Here is a 14,612-nt window from a genome sequence, read left to right as displayed (position 1 = left end):
ACTCCCTCCCAACCCAACGTGTATACATGAATATATTCCTTTGCAAATTCAATATTTGCTTTTACTACTTCTCTAATAATCCCATGATCATTCATTCTGCAATTGAGAAACTTGAAAAAAATGTTCTTTAATGTCAAAAGAGGTCCTGGGCACTTCCTAGCTGGGTGACCCTGGGCAAGTTACTTGATCCCAATTGCCTAAACTTTACCACTTTTCAGCCTGGGAACCAATAATTAGAATTAGTTCCAGAACTGAAGATAAAGGTATTAAAAAAAAAGAGTATTTCCCACTTTTCTGCAATTATTTTTGTTATTTTAAGCACATTCTAAATACTATTTTCCCCCACCAAGGTATTATCATTTTGATAAGAAAAATAAGCATTGTAGATTTGAGATAAGAAGACATAATTTCTAGTTCTGGCTGGGTACGTAACCTTAGATAGGTCCTGAAGGGGTAGACATCATGTGCCTGATACGAAGAAAGCTTGATGTTATCAGTGGTGGCTATCTGGCCACTGTTCAGGAGGAGGGAATAAAAGGTTGAACAAGAATCTTGAGAATTATTGCTGTGCTTGGAGGTGAGGTAACCAGTGGTATGAATTCTAGAGTTATTAGAGATCAATTTGCCTAAATAGAAGTGAAGAAAATAAAGGTCAGTATGTATTATGTTTTGGGGTCATTATTTCATAGAAGATTTCAAGTATGAATCCCTAAAAAGTTTGTCACCCAGAGAAAAAGAGGAAAAGAATCAAGAAGTTACAGAAAGTCAGTCATCCTGCCATATGTGGCAAGATTGTGGGTGCTCTGAGTCTTAGTGCCAATACCAAAAGACTAATTTTACTGATGCGGATAGTAATGAAAAAACTCTACAATGTATGATATCTAAACGACCCAGTTCTGAGCCACCAGAACTTTTCAATTGGTACAAGAGATTACCCAGGGTAGGAAGTAGACCCAGACCACAGCATCAAATTATATGCATGTGTGAGTAGGTCCATGAGATAAATTTTCTAAATCTTAGTATTATTAAATGTAAAATAAAATCCATAGTATTTATATTACCTACCATAGGTGATTAAATGAACTTATATATAAAATAATATTTAAGGTACATTATAAAGTATTATGCGTATGACCTTGGGCAAGTCATTCCATATCTTTAGCTCTTAGTGTCTTCAATTGTTAAGATGATGGACTTACACTAACTGGTTTCTAAAGTCCTTTCCAACTTTAAAATTCTATGATTTTTATGTATGTTTATATGCATGCAGAACATCCCCAAAGTTTTCATGTAATGTAAAGCTTACTTACACAAAGACTTTTAAGACACCCTGTATATGATCCTTTAGAATGTCCCTATAAATATTGTCCAATATATAAATGTTAGCTATTATCAATGATGATGACAATATCTACTATAACCTGTTACAGTCATTCGGTTCCTCCTTAGCCATAATTGATGTTATCATCCCTGTGTACACATATCACAGATTCCTAACATGACCTAGATTACATTCTTGGATCTGATTCAATTCAATTCAAACAGAATTGGGCTGTTGTACAAAAGATGCTGGGGCTCATGCTAGAAACCTACCATTTTGTGTTTTCTCTGTTAACACCCAAACTGGTATCTGAGGAAAGAGTGGTTCTGTCTGTCACCTCTTCTGTCTTAGGATGACTTGAGTCTAAGGCAGAGACAGATAGGCTGGCCCCATCGCTAATGGTGACTGCTGGGATATCAGAGACATTAATGGACTGATTTTCCAGAGGAAGAGGAGGAGCTGGTGGAGGGGGAGGTGGTGCTACAGGTGGAGGAGGGACTACTGACTTATTCTGTATGTCTGTGTTCTGTTCTTCTGAAGTGGGGAGAGATGGATCTGACTTCAGATTTTCCACTCTGGTTTCTAAAGGCTCTCCCTTGAGGTTGGATGTGGCAGAAACAGCTTTTTCGGAAGGTGGCCGGGGGGTTGACTGTTTCCCTGCTTTCTTTTTGCCCCGTGAAGTTCCCGCTGCAGCTGTTTTGCTGGAAGTTGGCTCCTTCGAAGCTTTGGAACGAGATGAGGTGGTTGAAGTTGAGGGGGAAGATGATGACTTGGACACAGCTGTTTTTTTCAAGTGAGAGGAACTGGCTAAAATAAGAAAGAAAATTTTAATTAATGTTTTCTTCAAGATAGCTTGCCATTAAAGTACCTGAACTGTTTGGGAAAAATTAATTTAAAATGCGAACTACTTAAAAAGCAAGGATAGGTAGCAAGCAGACTATCCAAAGGAAACAAAACAAGTTAAGTTGTCACTATGATTCTGATTGAAGGTCAACTAAAAATTACTGCTTTTCAGAGGGGCACATTCTGAATATATAGAAAAGCATATAGCCATATCTGAAGGAGAATAGAGATTCTATAGTCATGCTCTAACTATAAAAAAGAAATTTTTTCTTTCTTCATTTCTCATGACATATATTGGGAACACATTCATGGTGGAAGCAACTTGTATAGATGAGATTAACTCTCCCTTGCCCATTTTTATATTTAATCACCAGATGCTATAAATCCACTATTGTACCCACTTAGGTATAAGTGGGGTATATACACTTTTGGTGATTAAATCTAAAAATGGGCAGGGAAGAGTTAATTCCATCTCCACAAATTATTCCTCCTTCCATTTTCATGTCTTCTAGGAAATCTTGCTTTTATTATTATTCTTTTCCAAAATTCAAAATTATTCTTTTCCAAAACAGATTATTTAGTAATATAGATAATAATGGTTAAAATTACATTAGGAATGTGTCTTATTTCCCCTCCATGCATCAAAACAGATTTCCATGAACTATTCCTAGAAAAATTGGACTTTTCTTTCTATATTGAACTCCATCAGTTCCTTGAATAATACATTTGTGCCTTAAAATCCACATGATCTATAAATTATTCCCACAAATCTCTTCTGCTGCAACTTTACATTCTTGTAGTTGTTCCTAAAAATAAATACTAATATATTAGAATATCATCTGACTTTGCCTGTATGCATAGGGACTCAATAGGTGAGCATTCTCCACGCCATTTAGTAGGAACTCACTTGTTCTAAATTAGTATAGGCATTTAGGTGCTCAAGTGGATACAGTACTAGTCTAGTTCAAACCTTCCTCAGATATTTACTACTGGGAAGGTCACTTAACTTCTGTTTGCCTCATTTTCTCCATCTGTAAAAATGGGGCTAATAATAATACCAACTTCTTAGGGCTATTGTGAGGATTTAAAAAAGTGCTCAGCAATCCTAGAATGCTATATAAATGTTGGCTATTACTACAAAAAATTGTGGAAACTATCAGAATGAAAAGCAAAACCAAAACTCCTTTTATTTTCTGAGACAATTTCATGACAGACATCCTTGTAGGGGAACTCTAGTGCAAACTGTTGAGAAAGTTGGATCATAGAAAATATTATTGATGTTTTATTACTCTCAGATTTATACCATAAATAATGCTCTCCTCAACCCTTTTACATCTTAAAAAAAAGTAGATTGAGGTTGTTTTAATGATAAAATAAGATTGATATGCAATTAGCATCAATATTTTACTTACATCATATTTTAGCACTTACAAAGTGTTTTCCCATAATAAAAAAACAAGCAAACACCTTTACCTTCTAGCTTTGAATCAATACTACATATTTGTTCCAAAGCAGAAGAGGAATAGGCAATGAGGGTTGAGTGACTTATCCAGAGTCATGAAGCTAGGAAATGTCTGAAGTCAAATTTGAACCCAGGACCTCTCTTCTCTAGGCCTGGCCCTCAATTCACTGAACCACCTACATGCTGCCTCCCAAAATAAAATTTTATCAAGGCAATAAAACTGCAAAACATCACAAATTAAGGTAGTTTTTTTACCCAGATATTTCCAATTTACTATAAAAAACTTTTTTAAGGAGATAAAACATGACCCTAGACAATCTTTGCAGTATTCATTTGCTTAGAAAACTCTTTCTTTCTAAGCAGTATAAAGACAAGATCATCCCAATATGGTTCAAATTATGACAGATTTCAAATTGGTAAAATGGGAATTAAAAAAGACATGTTTTACTTTCCTTACTGTGAAATAGGAAAAGTCATGTTGGTCCAGTTAACCATCAGCAAGTAGTGATGAAGGAAAAAAAAAAGAAAATAGTTCTCTCAGGAATACTCCAGCTGCTGCTAAAGTTGTACAATTCTGAGAGTAATACAAAACCTAAGGAAGATTTTTGCCTTCAATGCTTAATGGTGGAACTAAGCAGATAATTTGGAAACCCACAAGATCTACATTAAAGAAAGATGTCACCCTGAACAATTCTCATCGCCTTCTTCGTGTCTCAAGCTAGGTACACAAGATAACAAAGGTGCCTGATGGAAAAGCAGAAGCCTGTATTCAACTACATTTTCTAGAGGGTTACCCATTACTCCCAACTCCCACTCCTCCAAAATAAAAATGATTTTGTCAAGACTGAAGATGGTACAAGTGAAACACCTGAAGAACCTGAAATAGCCTTGCATTAAGAACTCTTCAAAAATTGAGGACAGTCCCTGAGGTTGTCCTGTTGGTTTGCTTTAATAAAACTTCAGATGACATCTCTGTTATCACTCCTGGGATAACCACACGCTTATTCACATCAAAAGACCAGATGTCACTTTTAATACCAAGGACCCAAATGACTAGAGTACTTATTCCCCCAGGGATGCCATCTTGAAACTATAAACAAGTTCTGAAGTCAGATATTAAGAATAACTCAAAATCTCTATTCTTTATCAGCTAGGCTGAAAATTTCATGAAAGCAAATATCTTTTCCCTTCGATAAAACACCAGCTTTTTGCAGGGAGATTGCTAATTATTCACAGACTGTTCTTAAAATGGGGTGTGGGGGGGGGGAGAGTAGAAGGTAAATGGCAGAATTAGTATATATGTACAAATTTAGAATCTCAACACAACTTAAATTTTTTGGTTAAGTAGTTTAAACATGACGCCCACAATATTAACACTGAAGAATTTCTTTATATAAATCCTTTCTTCTGAGATGGGAGAAAGGGAAGTTTTACAGAGGAAAAAAAGGAATGGAATGGGACTGTGCACTGTTTTCATAACAGACAGTGAGAAAACTAAAGTTTGAGATCCTCTTGGCAAGCCATCCATCTTACTTCAAATATTGCCACCAGGTTTGGTAAATCATTCTGGGAAATACACACAAAACCATGGGTACTGTCTTCATACCTTGAAGGTTCCAGAAGCCTACAATGATTCCTAAGCCTGTTGGATAAGCCAAATTGAGATATTTCCCCTTAAAGTTTATTAGAAGAGAATGAGACAAGTCACAGGGATGGGGAGGTATGCAAGGATACAGATGGGAGAGAAATAGGGAAACACAGAAGCATCAGAGAAAGATAGAGGCAAACAGATAAAAAACACAAAGAAAAGGGATCATCCACTTGTATAAGCAGTACTCAGGGATCCAAAGCGTTTTCCTAGGTGTAAGCATTATAATTATGAGAAATGGGGGAAAAAAACCACCCTGATCATTCCAATGTAAGAAGCCAATAGTTAAACATATTTCTAGTATCTTTAAGGAATAAACTGTATGATGAAGCATATGGTATATTTTGATTTTCATGATTAAAGAGTTATTTTCTCTAAAGGCTGGATAATATATATACTGAATTTTTTTAAAAAGAAGGATGTGGGCTTTACCTTGCCCATCTGTACTTCAAGGAAAGTACTGGGAACATGAAGTTCATTATACTAAACTAAAATATTCACAGGCAACTTATAGCCAAATGTAAATGTTTTGACTGTTTATATCCAAAACCTAATAGCTGCATAAGGAATGGCAAAGTTTTTTCTCCTGGGAAGAAAAGTAGTATTGTATATAGATCCTTTGAAGTTACTAGAATACCTTGAATACATTTAAAAAATATATAAATTAGGGAAGATAGCAAGTAACAAACACTAATATGGACTTACATGGTTTTATTTTTTATTTTTAAATCCTTAACTTCTATCTTAGAATCAATACTTTGTATTGGTTCCAAGGCAGAAGAACCTAAGGGTAAGGCAATAGGAATTAAGGGACTTGCCCAGGGTCACAAGCTAGGAAGTGCCTGTGGCCAGATTTGAATTCAGCACTTCCTACTTGTCTCTAAACTTGGCTCTCAGCTCACTTAGCCACCTAGCTTTTCCACTTGCCTGGCTTTAAATGAGGGCATTTGAATTATACAGAAGTTAAAAAATAGCACAGAGAGGGCTTGTATATCATGGGGATTTTAATTGTTGTTATTTTTAGACATTGAAAATAATAAGATAACACTGTGAGTGTCATGTTTTCATGGAAGAAATGAAAATATTTTCAAAGAAAAGACAAGCAAACCACATACCTTCTAGCTCAGAATTTCAGTGTAAGGGACTGGCAATTAAGCAAACTGAAGTAATAAGCTTATATAAGGTTACATCTACCAGCCTGAAGAAAGACCATTTCAATTTCAAGAAAATAACAAATTTATTGCTTTGTGCATGAAAATGAGATTCACTATCATTTTGCTTAAATTTACCAGTCCACTTCTTTTAAAGGAGACAATTGGTGCCAGACCCAAGGCCAAGAACCCAAGATCCTCCTGAGAGCCAGGCATGCATATACACCATCCACACCGAAAAAGGGGCAGTACTCACCGACCTCTCGATTTACCCCTCGGCTTGTTGGCTTTGGAGGTGGGATGGGGGGCTGCTTACCAGGAGCCTTGGTGGTTTTTTTATTGGGTGGTGCTTCATCACCTTTGTGGCTTGCCTGTAAAGCAGCGGCCCCCTTTGGAGGTGCAGCTGGTTTTTTAGGTTTAGGTTTAGGCTTGGGCTTAGGAGGAGCTGGAACTGGGTGTGCCGGTGTTTCAGAGTGGTTTTCGGGGTTCTCTACAAATGAGAAAGTGAACAGAAGCCGACTGATACAGACACAGATCACATAAAAACAATGAACAAGACAGATGATGGCAGCTAGATGGTGTTATTTGGCCTTTGGGAGCCAGAAAGAGGTATTTTTTTTTTCTATAACAGGAAATGTATGGGACAAGAGCAAAGACTTGGAGGACAAAGGAAATTGTGGTTCATTCCTTGGGTGCTTCCATTTCTCCCTGGATAAAATGGCGGTAGGAAAACCAGCTACTTACCAAATTCCCCTCATTAGGTTACTGTGAAGATGAATATAAACTACACTAAGATTATGTCTAAACTAAACTCTGTACCACACAGAGTAGCAGTGACTCTGGGAGGATTTCACATTCAGATTCAAATTATTTGAATTTTTTTGAACAATAAAAATTAAAGGTACACCTTGATGGATGATAAATGTACTACAGACCAGTGGTTCTCAACTGTTTGTAGGATGAAGACCTCTTCTTTTGTCACCAAAATATTCTACTAGTTGCCACATGAAAATTGTTATGCTGTCAATATTGGTTGAGAAAGAACATATTAATGACAAATAGCTACAATAAAGAGCTCATATTTCATTTAAAAAATCCTGAAAATATTTATTTTTCCTACGAGATAAAAGAAAACAGTACTAATACACAACCATGGATACAAAATCCATTGTGCATAGAGCATATTTTGTTGGACTTCTATGAAATAAAAATGACAATACTTGGTGTGCATATAGATTTGAGAATTATTTGTAATACTAGCACAGTCCTGCTGGTTAGCCCATAGGATGGTAATTGAGAATAAGGACTCTACAGGAGCAGCAATGGCCCTTCTTATTACAGCTTGTGACACTACTGTCCTTTGAATCACACTTCTCTTGCTTATACCACCAAGAACTTTCTTCTAAGACATTTCCATCTGCTGGGGAGAACAATGGCCAAATTTACCTAAAAATGATTTTCTGTAGTCTCATTGTGGTCTCCAGTACCAAGAACAGTGTCAAAAATCATAACTCCCTAAGCAAAGGCAGACTCCATAGCCTATATTAGATTTGGCACTGTGCAGTTAAGGATAAACAGCTCTTGACTTGTGGGTCTTCCACACACGCCGCTGGCATGCCAGGCTTCCCCTGCCCCCTAGTTTCAGAATAACCTCCTCTGGCTTTTTTAGAAAGTGCTTAGGCACAATAATGGAGAACTTGGACTCTAAATTTGCTTGTTTTGCACTGTAAGACTTCTTGGGGATGATGGTAGAGCAAGAAGCACATACAAAAAGAGACAAGACTTAAAAATAACAACCCTTAGAAATGCATTGATGGAATCTAAGTGGAAAAGAAAAATTGGCCTTTTGGTGCTGATAAAGGAATCCTTGCAAATGAACTCTTCAAACTGCTTTTGGGTTACTCATTAGGTTTTTCCTTAGCATTAACTGTTTATAATATTAAAATGTGTTAAGAGTTAAAACCAGAGAGTGAAATAAGATTTACTTTGCAATGAAATATAAGAATAGCATGTGGATAGAACACAATGCCTTCACTGCCTCTGACTTTCAATTACTGTTACGACTAGAAAATATTTTTTTAATAAACAGATTTTTGTTTAAAGTACATATCTTGTTCAATGTGATGTGGGAATTCATGTTCTTTAACTAGGTTAGGGAGCTCAATAATGGGAATGATGATTGTTATTTCTTTGGCACCACTTCCCATTCCTGCCTCTTCACCCCAGCCATTTAGCCACTCCATTCACACAAAAGCCCAGTAGAGTGTTCTGGAAACAGTAGATGCTCAGTTAATGCTTGTTGGGTTTCCAAGCCAGATTCAAAGAAATCTAGCACAGATTAACAACAGAACAACTTTTATTTTTAAAGGAAAGGTGATTTTAGACTCTGAAAAACTTCATCTTTGCTTTACATGTTAGTTTCCCAGTTTTGGAATTGGGGTCTAAATAAATTAGAAGAGAGCCTTGGGTCTTTGTTGAACTCAGGTGCTGGGATTAAAAGATTTAACTTGCTCAAAAAAAAAAAGGGAATAGGGTTGTCACTGACTGCAACAGTGCATGGTGATTATTCCTTCCTTTAAACTATTCTAATACTTGTTGCATAGACTTGTCTATGTGGGAATATTTAGGTAAGTTGAAATTATTGTCTTTCTATGTACATATCGTAGCTCTTAGACTAGATAGCTGTTAGTTCTCTTTTCCTCCACTTCTTTCTTGTATATAATTTATATTTACCCTTGTGTACATAAATTGCTTTATTTTTATTCCTGTATCTCTAGTACGTGGCTCAGTGCATGGGACATAGTAGAGCCTGTGTCAAATATGTCCCTGTATCCATGCTGCCAAGGGCAGTGCCTCACACAGTGCTTGGGTTGTGCCAAGCATTAACCAAACTTTTGTTACTGATGACAGTCATGATGCTGAACAGCACACAGGCTTAATGCTGAAATGGAGGCAACCAAATCCTCTTTCGTAACATATATTATGTATCTAAGCCTTGATCTTTCCCCTCATGGAATCTCACTGTGGGATCTCTCCCCTCAGAGCCAGAGGCTGTTTCTTTAACGTCACATCCTCAAGAAAGCAGACTTCGTAGTTTGGGAACAAGGAGACCACTTGCTCTTTGGCAACTGGGAATCACAATCCCCACTGGGAAAGAAATAAACAAGCTACCCTCTGTTTGCCAATGTCAAGAGTCCCCATAGGCTCAGCAGAAGTGAAGTCTGGGATTTTACTTTTTTACAGTGGGTCACCACACATTATCTGCTCAGCTTATACGGCATTCATTTGTATGTTTATATTGGCACTCTCATTGTCCTTAAGTATTTTTGCATGTGTAATGTTCTTTTTTTTTTTCCAAGAGGAAAAGGGCCAATTTTCTATTTGTTGCATATCTCAGCAAAGGATAGAATGGTCTGAGGCAAGATACAAATTTACTAGACAAGAGTGAGTATCCAGAGAATACTGTCAAATGGCTAAAGAGTTGTCTATTGGCATAAAGAGAAAAATCAATCTTCTTTATGAAAATAAATACATTAAAAGCTTGTTGTCTTATTCTATAGTCACCAGATCCAGTGACAACACAAACACTGATATTCTGAAATTTCATCATTTTAACATAAAGCATTAGGGTTCCACAACCTGCAGTTTCAGCCACTAATACTTCTCAGCAATGTATATGGAAATCAAATTTTCCCCTTTTCCATGCTGATACTTTTCCTTCAAAATATCAAGATATCTAGAGAAGTAATTTTTTTCATTTTCCAGATATGTAAGAACAAATCTCAATTTGTAGCTGAATAACAATTTTTTCTTTATTTAAAAACAAATTTAAAGTGAATATGCTGAAAAAATGGTAGACTAATAATCTATAGAAATTAAGCCAGTGGCAATCAAAGTTATGTAACTCTAGAGTCCTTGCTTGCCATCATCTTAAACCAAATGAGCTACAGGACCAATATCTGCCTAGATAAGTCTATAGAATAATTTTCCTTTTTTAAAATTTTAATTTAATTTTTTTTCCCTTAAAACCGTTACCTTCCATCTTGGAGTCAATATTGTGTATCTGCTTCAAGGCAGAAGAGCAGTAAGGGTTAGGCAATGGGGGTTAAGTGACTTGCCTGGGGTCACACAGCTGGGAAGTGTCTGAGACCACATTTGAACCTAGGACCTCCCATCTCTAGACCTGACTCTCAATCTACTGAGCCACTCATCTGCCCCCTTAATTTAATTTTTAAAAGGTATTTTATTTTCCTAATTAGAGATAATAATACTTAATGTGTTTTCCAAAATTATAAGGTCCAAATTGCCCCTCTCCCTCCTTTCTCTCCCCTTCTCTCCTTGATCAATTAGATCTGGGTTATGCAAAACATTCCATATTGGTCAGTGTTATAAGAAAATATTCATATAAAACTAAAACCTCACAATAAAACCATAAAAAATGAATGTGGAAAATTGTATACTTTGATCTGCATTCTAACTCTAACAATTCTTCCTCAGAAGGTGGATAGCATAGAATAACTTTCTTAACCTGGGGCATAGGAATTTGATTTTTTTAGATACCTGTATTTCAGCATAATTGCTTTCCCTTGTATTTTATATAAATTTACATGTTATATTTGTGGAAAATTATTTTTATATATTTGTATATTATATCTTATATTTATAAAATGTATATAATTAAAGTAAGTGACATTTGTATAACTTAGTTATGACAAATTATATATTTCAATACATTATATAAAATCCCATATATTTTATTTTTTTGTTTAAAATTTTTTTTCTGAGCCTATAAGTTTCACCAGACTACAGAAGGGATCCATTACAAAAAAAGATTTTAAGAACTGCTGCTCCAGTGATTCTCCAGCATAATTAAATGTTCCAACATGGAAATTAGAAATACAAAAGAGTTATATGGGAAAGAGATTGATGTGGTTTAAAAGCCTCCAAGTGACTATCATTGCACCCAGAAGGCAGTGCAAACAATCCATCCAGTTTTACCTACAATGAATGCTCCTTCTTTTCCCACTAGACAGGGATGCTTTAAATATTTCAATTAAGATATGTGTGTGTATACATATACAAAACTTTATATATGTATACACACACATACACTCACACACAGAAACACATCTATCCATGAAGAACCTTAGGTATATATTATATCCAGGGCTTTAAAAGCACAAAACATAGTGGAGTAAATCTAATACATTTATTAGCAGAAAACCAAATCAGATTCTAGAGAAACTTTGCTTAGACTAAAAAAGAAGCCCAAAACATTGGATGCACCAAAACTTGGAGTAAATTAACACCATTTGGAGGTGTTTTTTTAAAAGTACAACTCACCAAAGTATAAAAATAACATCACTAATATTCTTTTTTTAAGCCTTACTTTCCATCTTAGAATCAATACTGTGTATTGGTTCCAAGGCAGAAGAGAGGTAAGATAATGGGGATTAAAGTGGCTTGCCTTGGGCCATACAGCTAGGAAATGTCTGAGTTCATATTTGAACCCAGAACTTCCCATCTTTAGGGCTGACTCTCAATCCATTAAGCCTCCTTCCTGCCACCTCCCTCATATTCTTTTTTCAGTTGAACAACTTATTCAGGATCCCAACTCCTTGTGAATGAATTAACCAAGTTAAGGGTGCAATTTCTAAGCAGAGGTATAAGAAATAGTCCAACATCCTTCTGGCTACTTATGAAGAGTAAGCATCCGTTTTGGGTTTTTGTTTTTTTCCCAGTTGTCAAAGCAGCAGAAATCTAATTTACACAATGCTGTCAGCAACTTTTCATTATGTTGAGATAAAGGAAAAACTTCCTTTGAAGACAAGCCAGTTGGACTACTGACACCACACAATAACCCTGTAAACATTAAAAATGACATTGTTATGTAATGAAGGAAATGCTTCACGAATGTGAAAATTATCTATCAGTAGACAAGTCACAGATGGATTTGAAGTGTAACAATTTGGTAGCACACGACAATTAGACTTTAAAAAATGCTGCTACACATTTCAGATGGGAGAATTCTATCAACTGTCTACCTTAGACCTTTTTTTCCTCCTATCTGTGTTCCACTGTCCTTTTATCACTAAAACCGAAGTCTTCCATTCTGTCCCTAAGATTATCTAAGATGGGCTAAGAACACTATCCTTGATACATGAGGGTGAAACAAAATAATTCATTTTCAAAAAAGTCACAGACCCTTCCTCTATGTTTTAAAGAGGGAGTGTAGACTTAGATAAGGAATAGTCAAAGACTTCCCAAAATTACTTTTGTTTTGGAAAATCTATTTTGAGAAGAGTTTATTCGGTTAAGATTTTTTTTTTTTAGGGCTTTAGAGCTAGATACCATTTCTGGCTTCTTTTGCCCTTTTTATCTCATCTTTTAGAAGATATATTTGGAAGAACACAAAGAGAACCAAGGGCTGCAGTAGCAGGCATTGGAGTGAAGTAGTTGACATCCTAGGGGCTCAGTTCGTGAGAATGCTATAGAGCAACTCTGGCCCAGGTCTCATTTGGTGTATTGCTGCCATTTAAACCCCAGAGAATAATTTGAAGAAGGCTGGTAGGCCTTCCAGAATTAAAGGCAATCTGTTGTTCCTGAGGTGGTCCTGTGCCAAGCAGTCAAGATTCACTTAGGCTCACAACAAAGCTTCACCCACTAGATTTCTTTTTCAGATCAGCAGATCAGAGAATGGTAGAAACAACAGAGACTGCAATTACTGAAAAGGGAGAGAACAGGTGCCTTATGGATGTTATAAGTGCTATATAAATATTTCATTTTTCTGGCATCAAATTATGTAGCCCCAAGTGCCAACACCTGTAGGCAGACCATTCTTAAAAGGCTTGTGATACAAATACCTCTTCAGGTAATGATTTCAAAATTTCTGAAAAAATTATTTTCCAGAATGAAGGTCATAAATAGCAGCAAACATTGCCCCAAATCAGGTTGTATTTTGAGGATATCATTCCCAGTATGCTAATTCTGGTTAAAGAAAAGAAATTATTCTGAACTTTGTCTGAACAGGTTATCATTTGATTTGGAAATATATGGAACTGTGTACGGAAGTTCTTTATGTTCTATCCTCTTAATTAAACTCTATTTATTGCCTCCCTAATTATTTAGGTATTTGTCAGCTCTTGCTTCAAGAACAATTACTGACTTTAGAGCAATACTGATAACCTAAGATTCAGTGCCCAATGTTGAGCAGTACTGAAGAAAAAGGACTTGAGTTTCTTTTCAGTTTACCTTTCTTATCTTCTGCTTTTTCTTCCACAGATGTTGCTTTTTCAGACAAAGAGCCATTACCTTCTTCAGACTTTACTATATTTTCCTCTTGGGTGGCCTCCTCTCCGATGGATATCATGTGCCCGTTTGAATTTTCAAAGTTTACAGTTACATCTCCATCTAAAATGGGGAAAGAAACACCTAGTTGTCTGACTTGACAGCTTTCTTAAGAATTCACCTTTTCCAGTTCTTGGAATAATATTATAGGAACTGGGGGATTTTAAAGTTCTCTAAAAAAGAAAAATCTTTACTCTTTTATTAGGTTTTACTAAAGAGTTCAGGCAATAGAAGAAGGGCTACAGAATCATAGCTCTTAGAAAAGATCCTATTTATATACATTTTTGGAGAAGTAGGATCCCTCAAGTTTAGGCATTTTAAGGTCTATCATTTATGAAACTATTTCTCTCAGAAATGGAAGGATGAAAACAATAACCTGGAAAATGCAGTAAACATTTTAAACAACATTAAAACACACAACACAGATGCAAATAACATCAACAGCAAGAAGAGATGGTAATCAGACAAATTATCAGTGGGAACACATGAACATTTTCCAACAGTGCTTTCTTCAGTCTATTAGAATTCTTTTTTCTGACTGCCTTGCACACCTAGATAATTGTTATTTGTATGAGCTAAAGTCCTGCATCAGGATCTCAATGTGGTATGGAGGAAACCCTGGATCCTTGAAGGCTATACCATTTGACTACAAGCTGTAACAATTGCTACCAAACTGGAGAGGTATAGAATGGGGCAGGAATATGGCATAATTTATCCAAGAACAGAGGAAATCATGACAAAAAAAAGGTGGTCAACAAGTCATAACATTTTTTTGTCTATAGCAATTAAAGAGAAGGAAGAAGAGGTGAAGGAGAAAAAGAGGAATAAGGGAAAGAGATG

General features: G+C 36.0%; 1 protein-coding gene across 7 annotated transcripts in view; it reads right to left on the bottom strand.

Moving 5' to 3' along the window:
• PHACTR2 (phosphatase and actin regulator 2) overlaps positions 1-14,612 on the bottom strand; it is a 283,035-nt gene that overhangs the window by 66,454 nt on the left and 201,969 nt on the right. For 2 of the 7 annotated variants that reach the window (XM_007484658.3, XM_007484657.3), the window contains 3 exons: positions 13,677-13,835; positions 6,682-6,915; positions 1,594-2,128 (listed from right to left, as the gene is read on the bottom strand). In XM_007484658.3, coding sequence (XP_007484720.2) covers positions 1,594-2,128; positions 6,682-6,915; positions 13,677-13,835 — 928 coding nt within the window. The remainder of the gene's footprint in view (positions 1-1,593; positions 2,129-6,681; positions 6,916-13,676; positions 13,836-14,612) is intronic. The other 5 variants (XM_056818888.1, XM_056818887.1, XM_056818886.1 and 2 more) reach the window with 3 other exon arrangements.

This window comes from Monodelphis domestica, chromosome 2 (assembly GCF_027887165.1).
Source record: "Monodelphis domestica isolate mMonDom1 chromosome 2, mMonDom1.pri, whole genome shotgun sequence".
Taxonomy (NCBI): domain Eukaryota; kingdom Metazoa; phylum Chordata; class Mammalia; order Didelphimorphia; family Didelphidae; genus Monodelphis; species Monodelphis domestica.
This window is presented reverse-complemented; position numbering and strand designations above follow the sequence as displayed.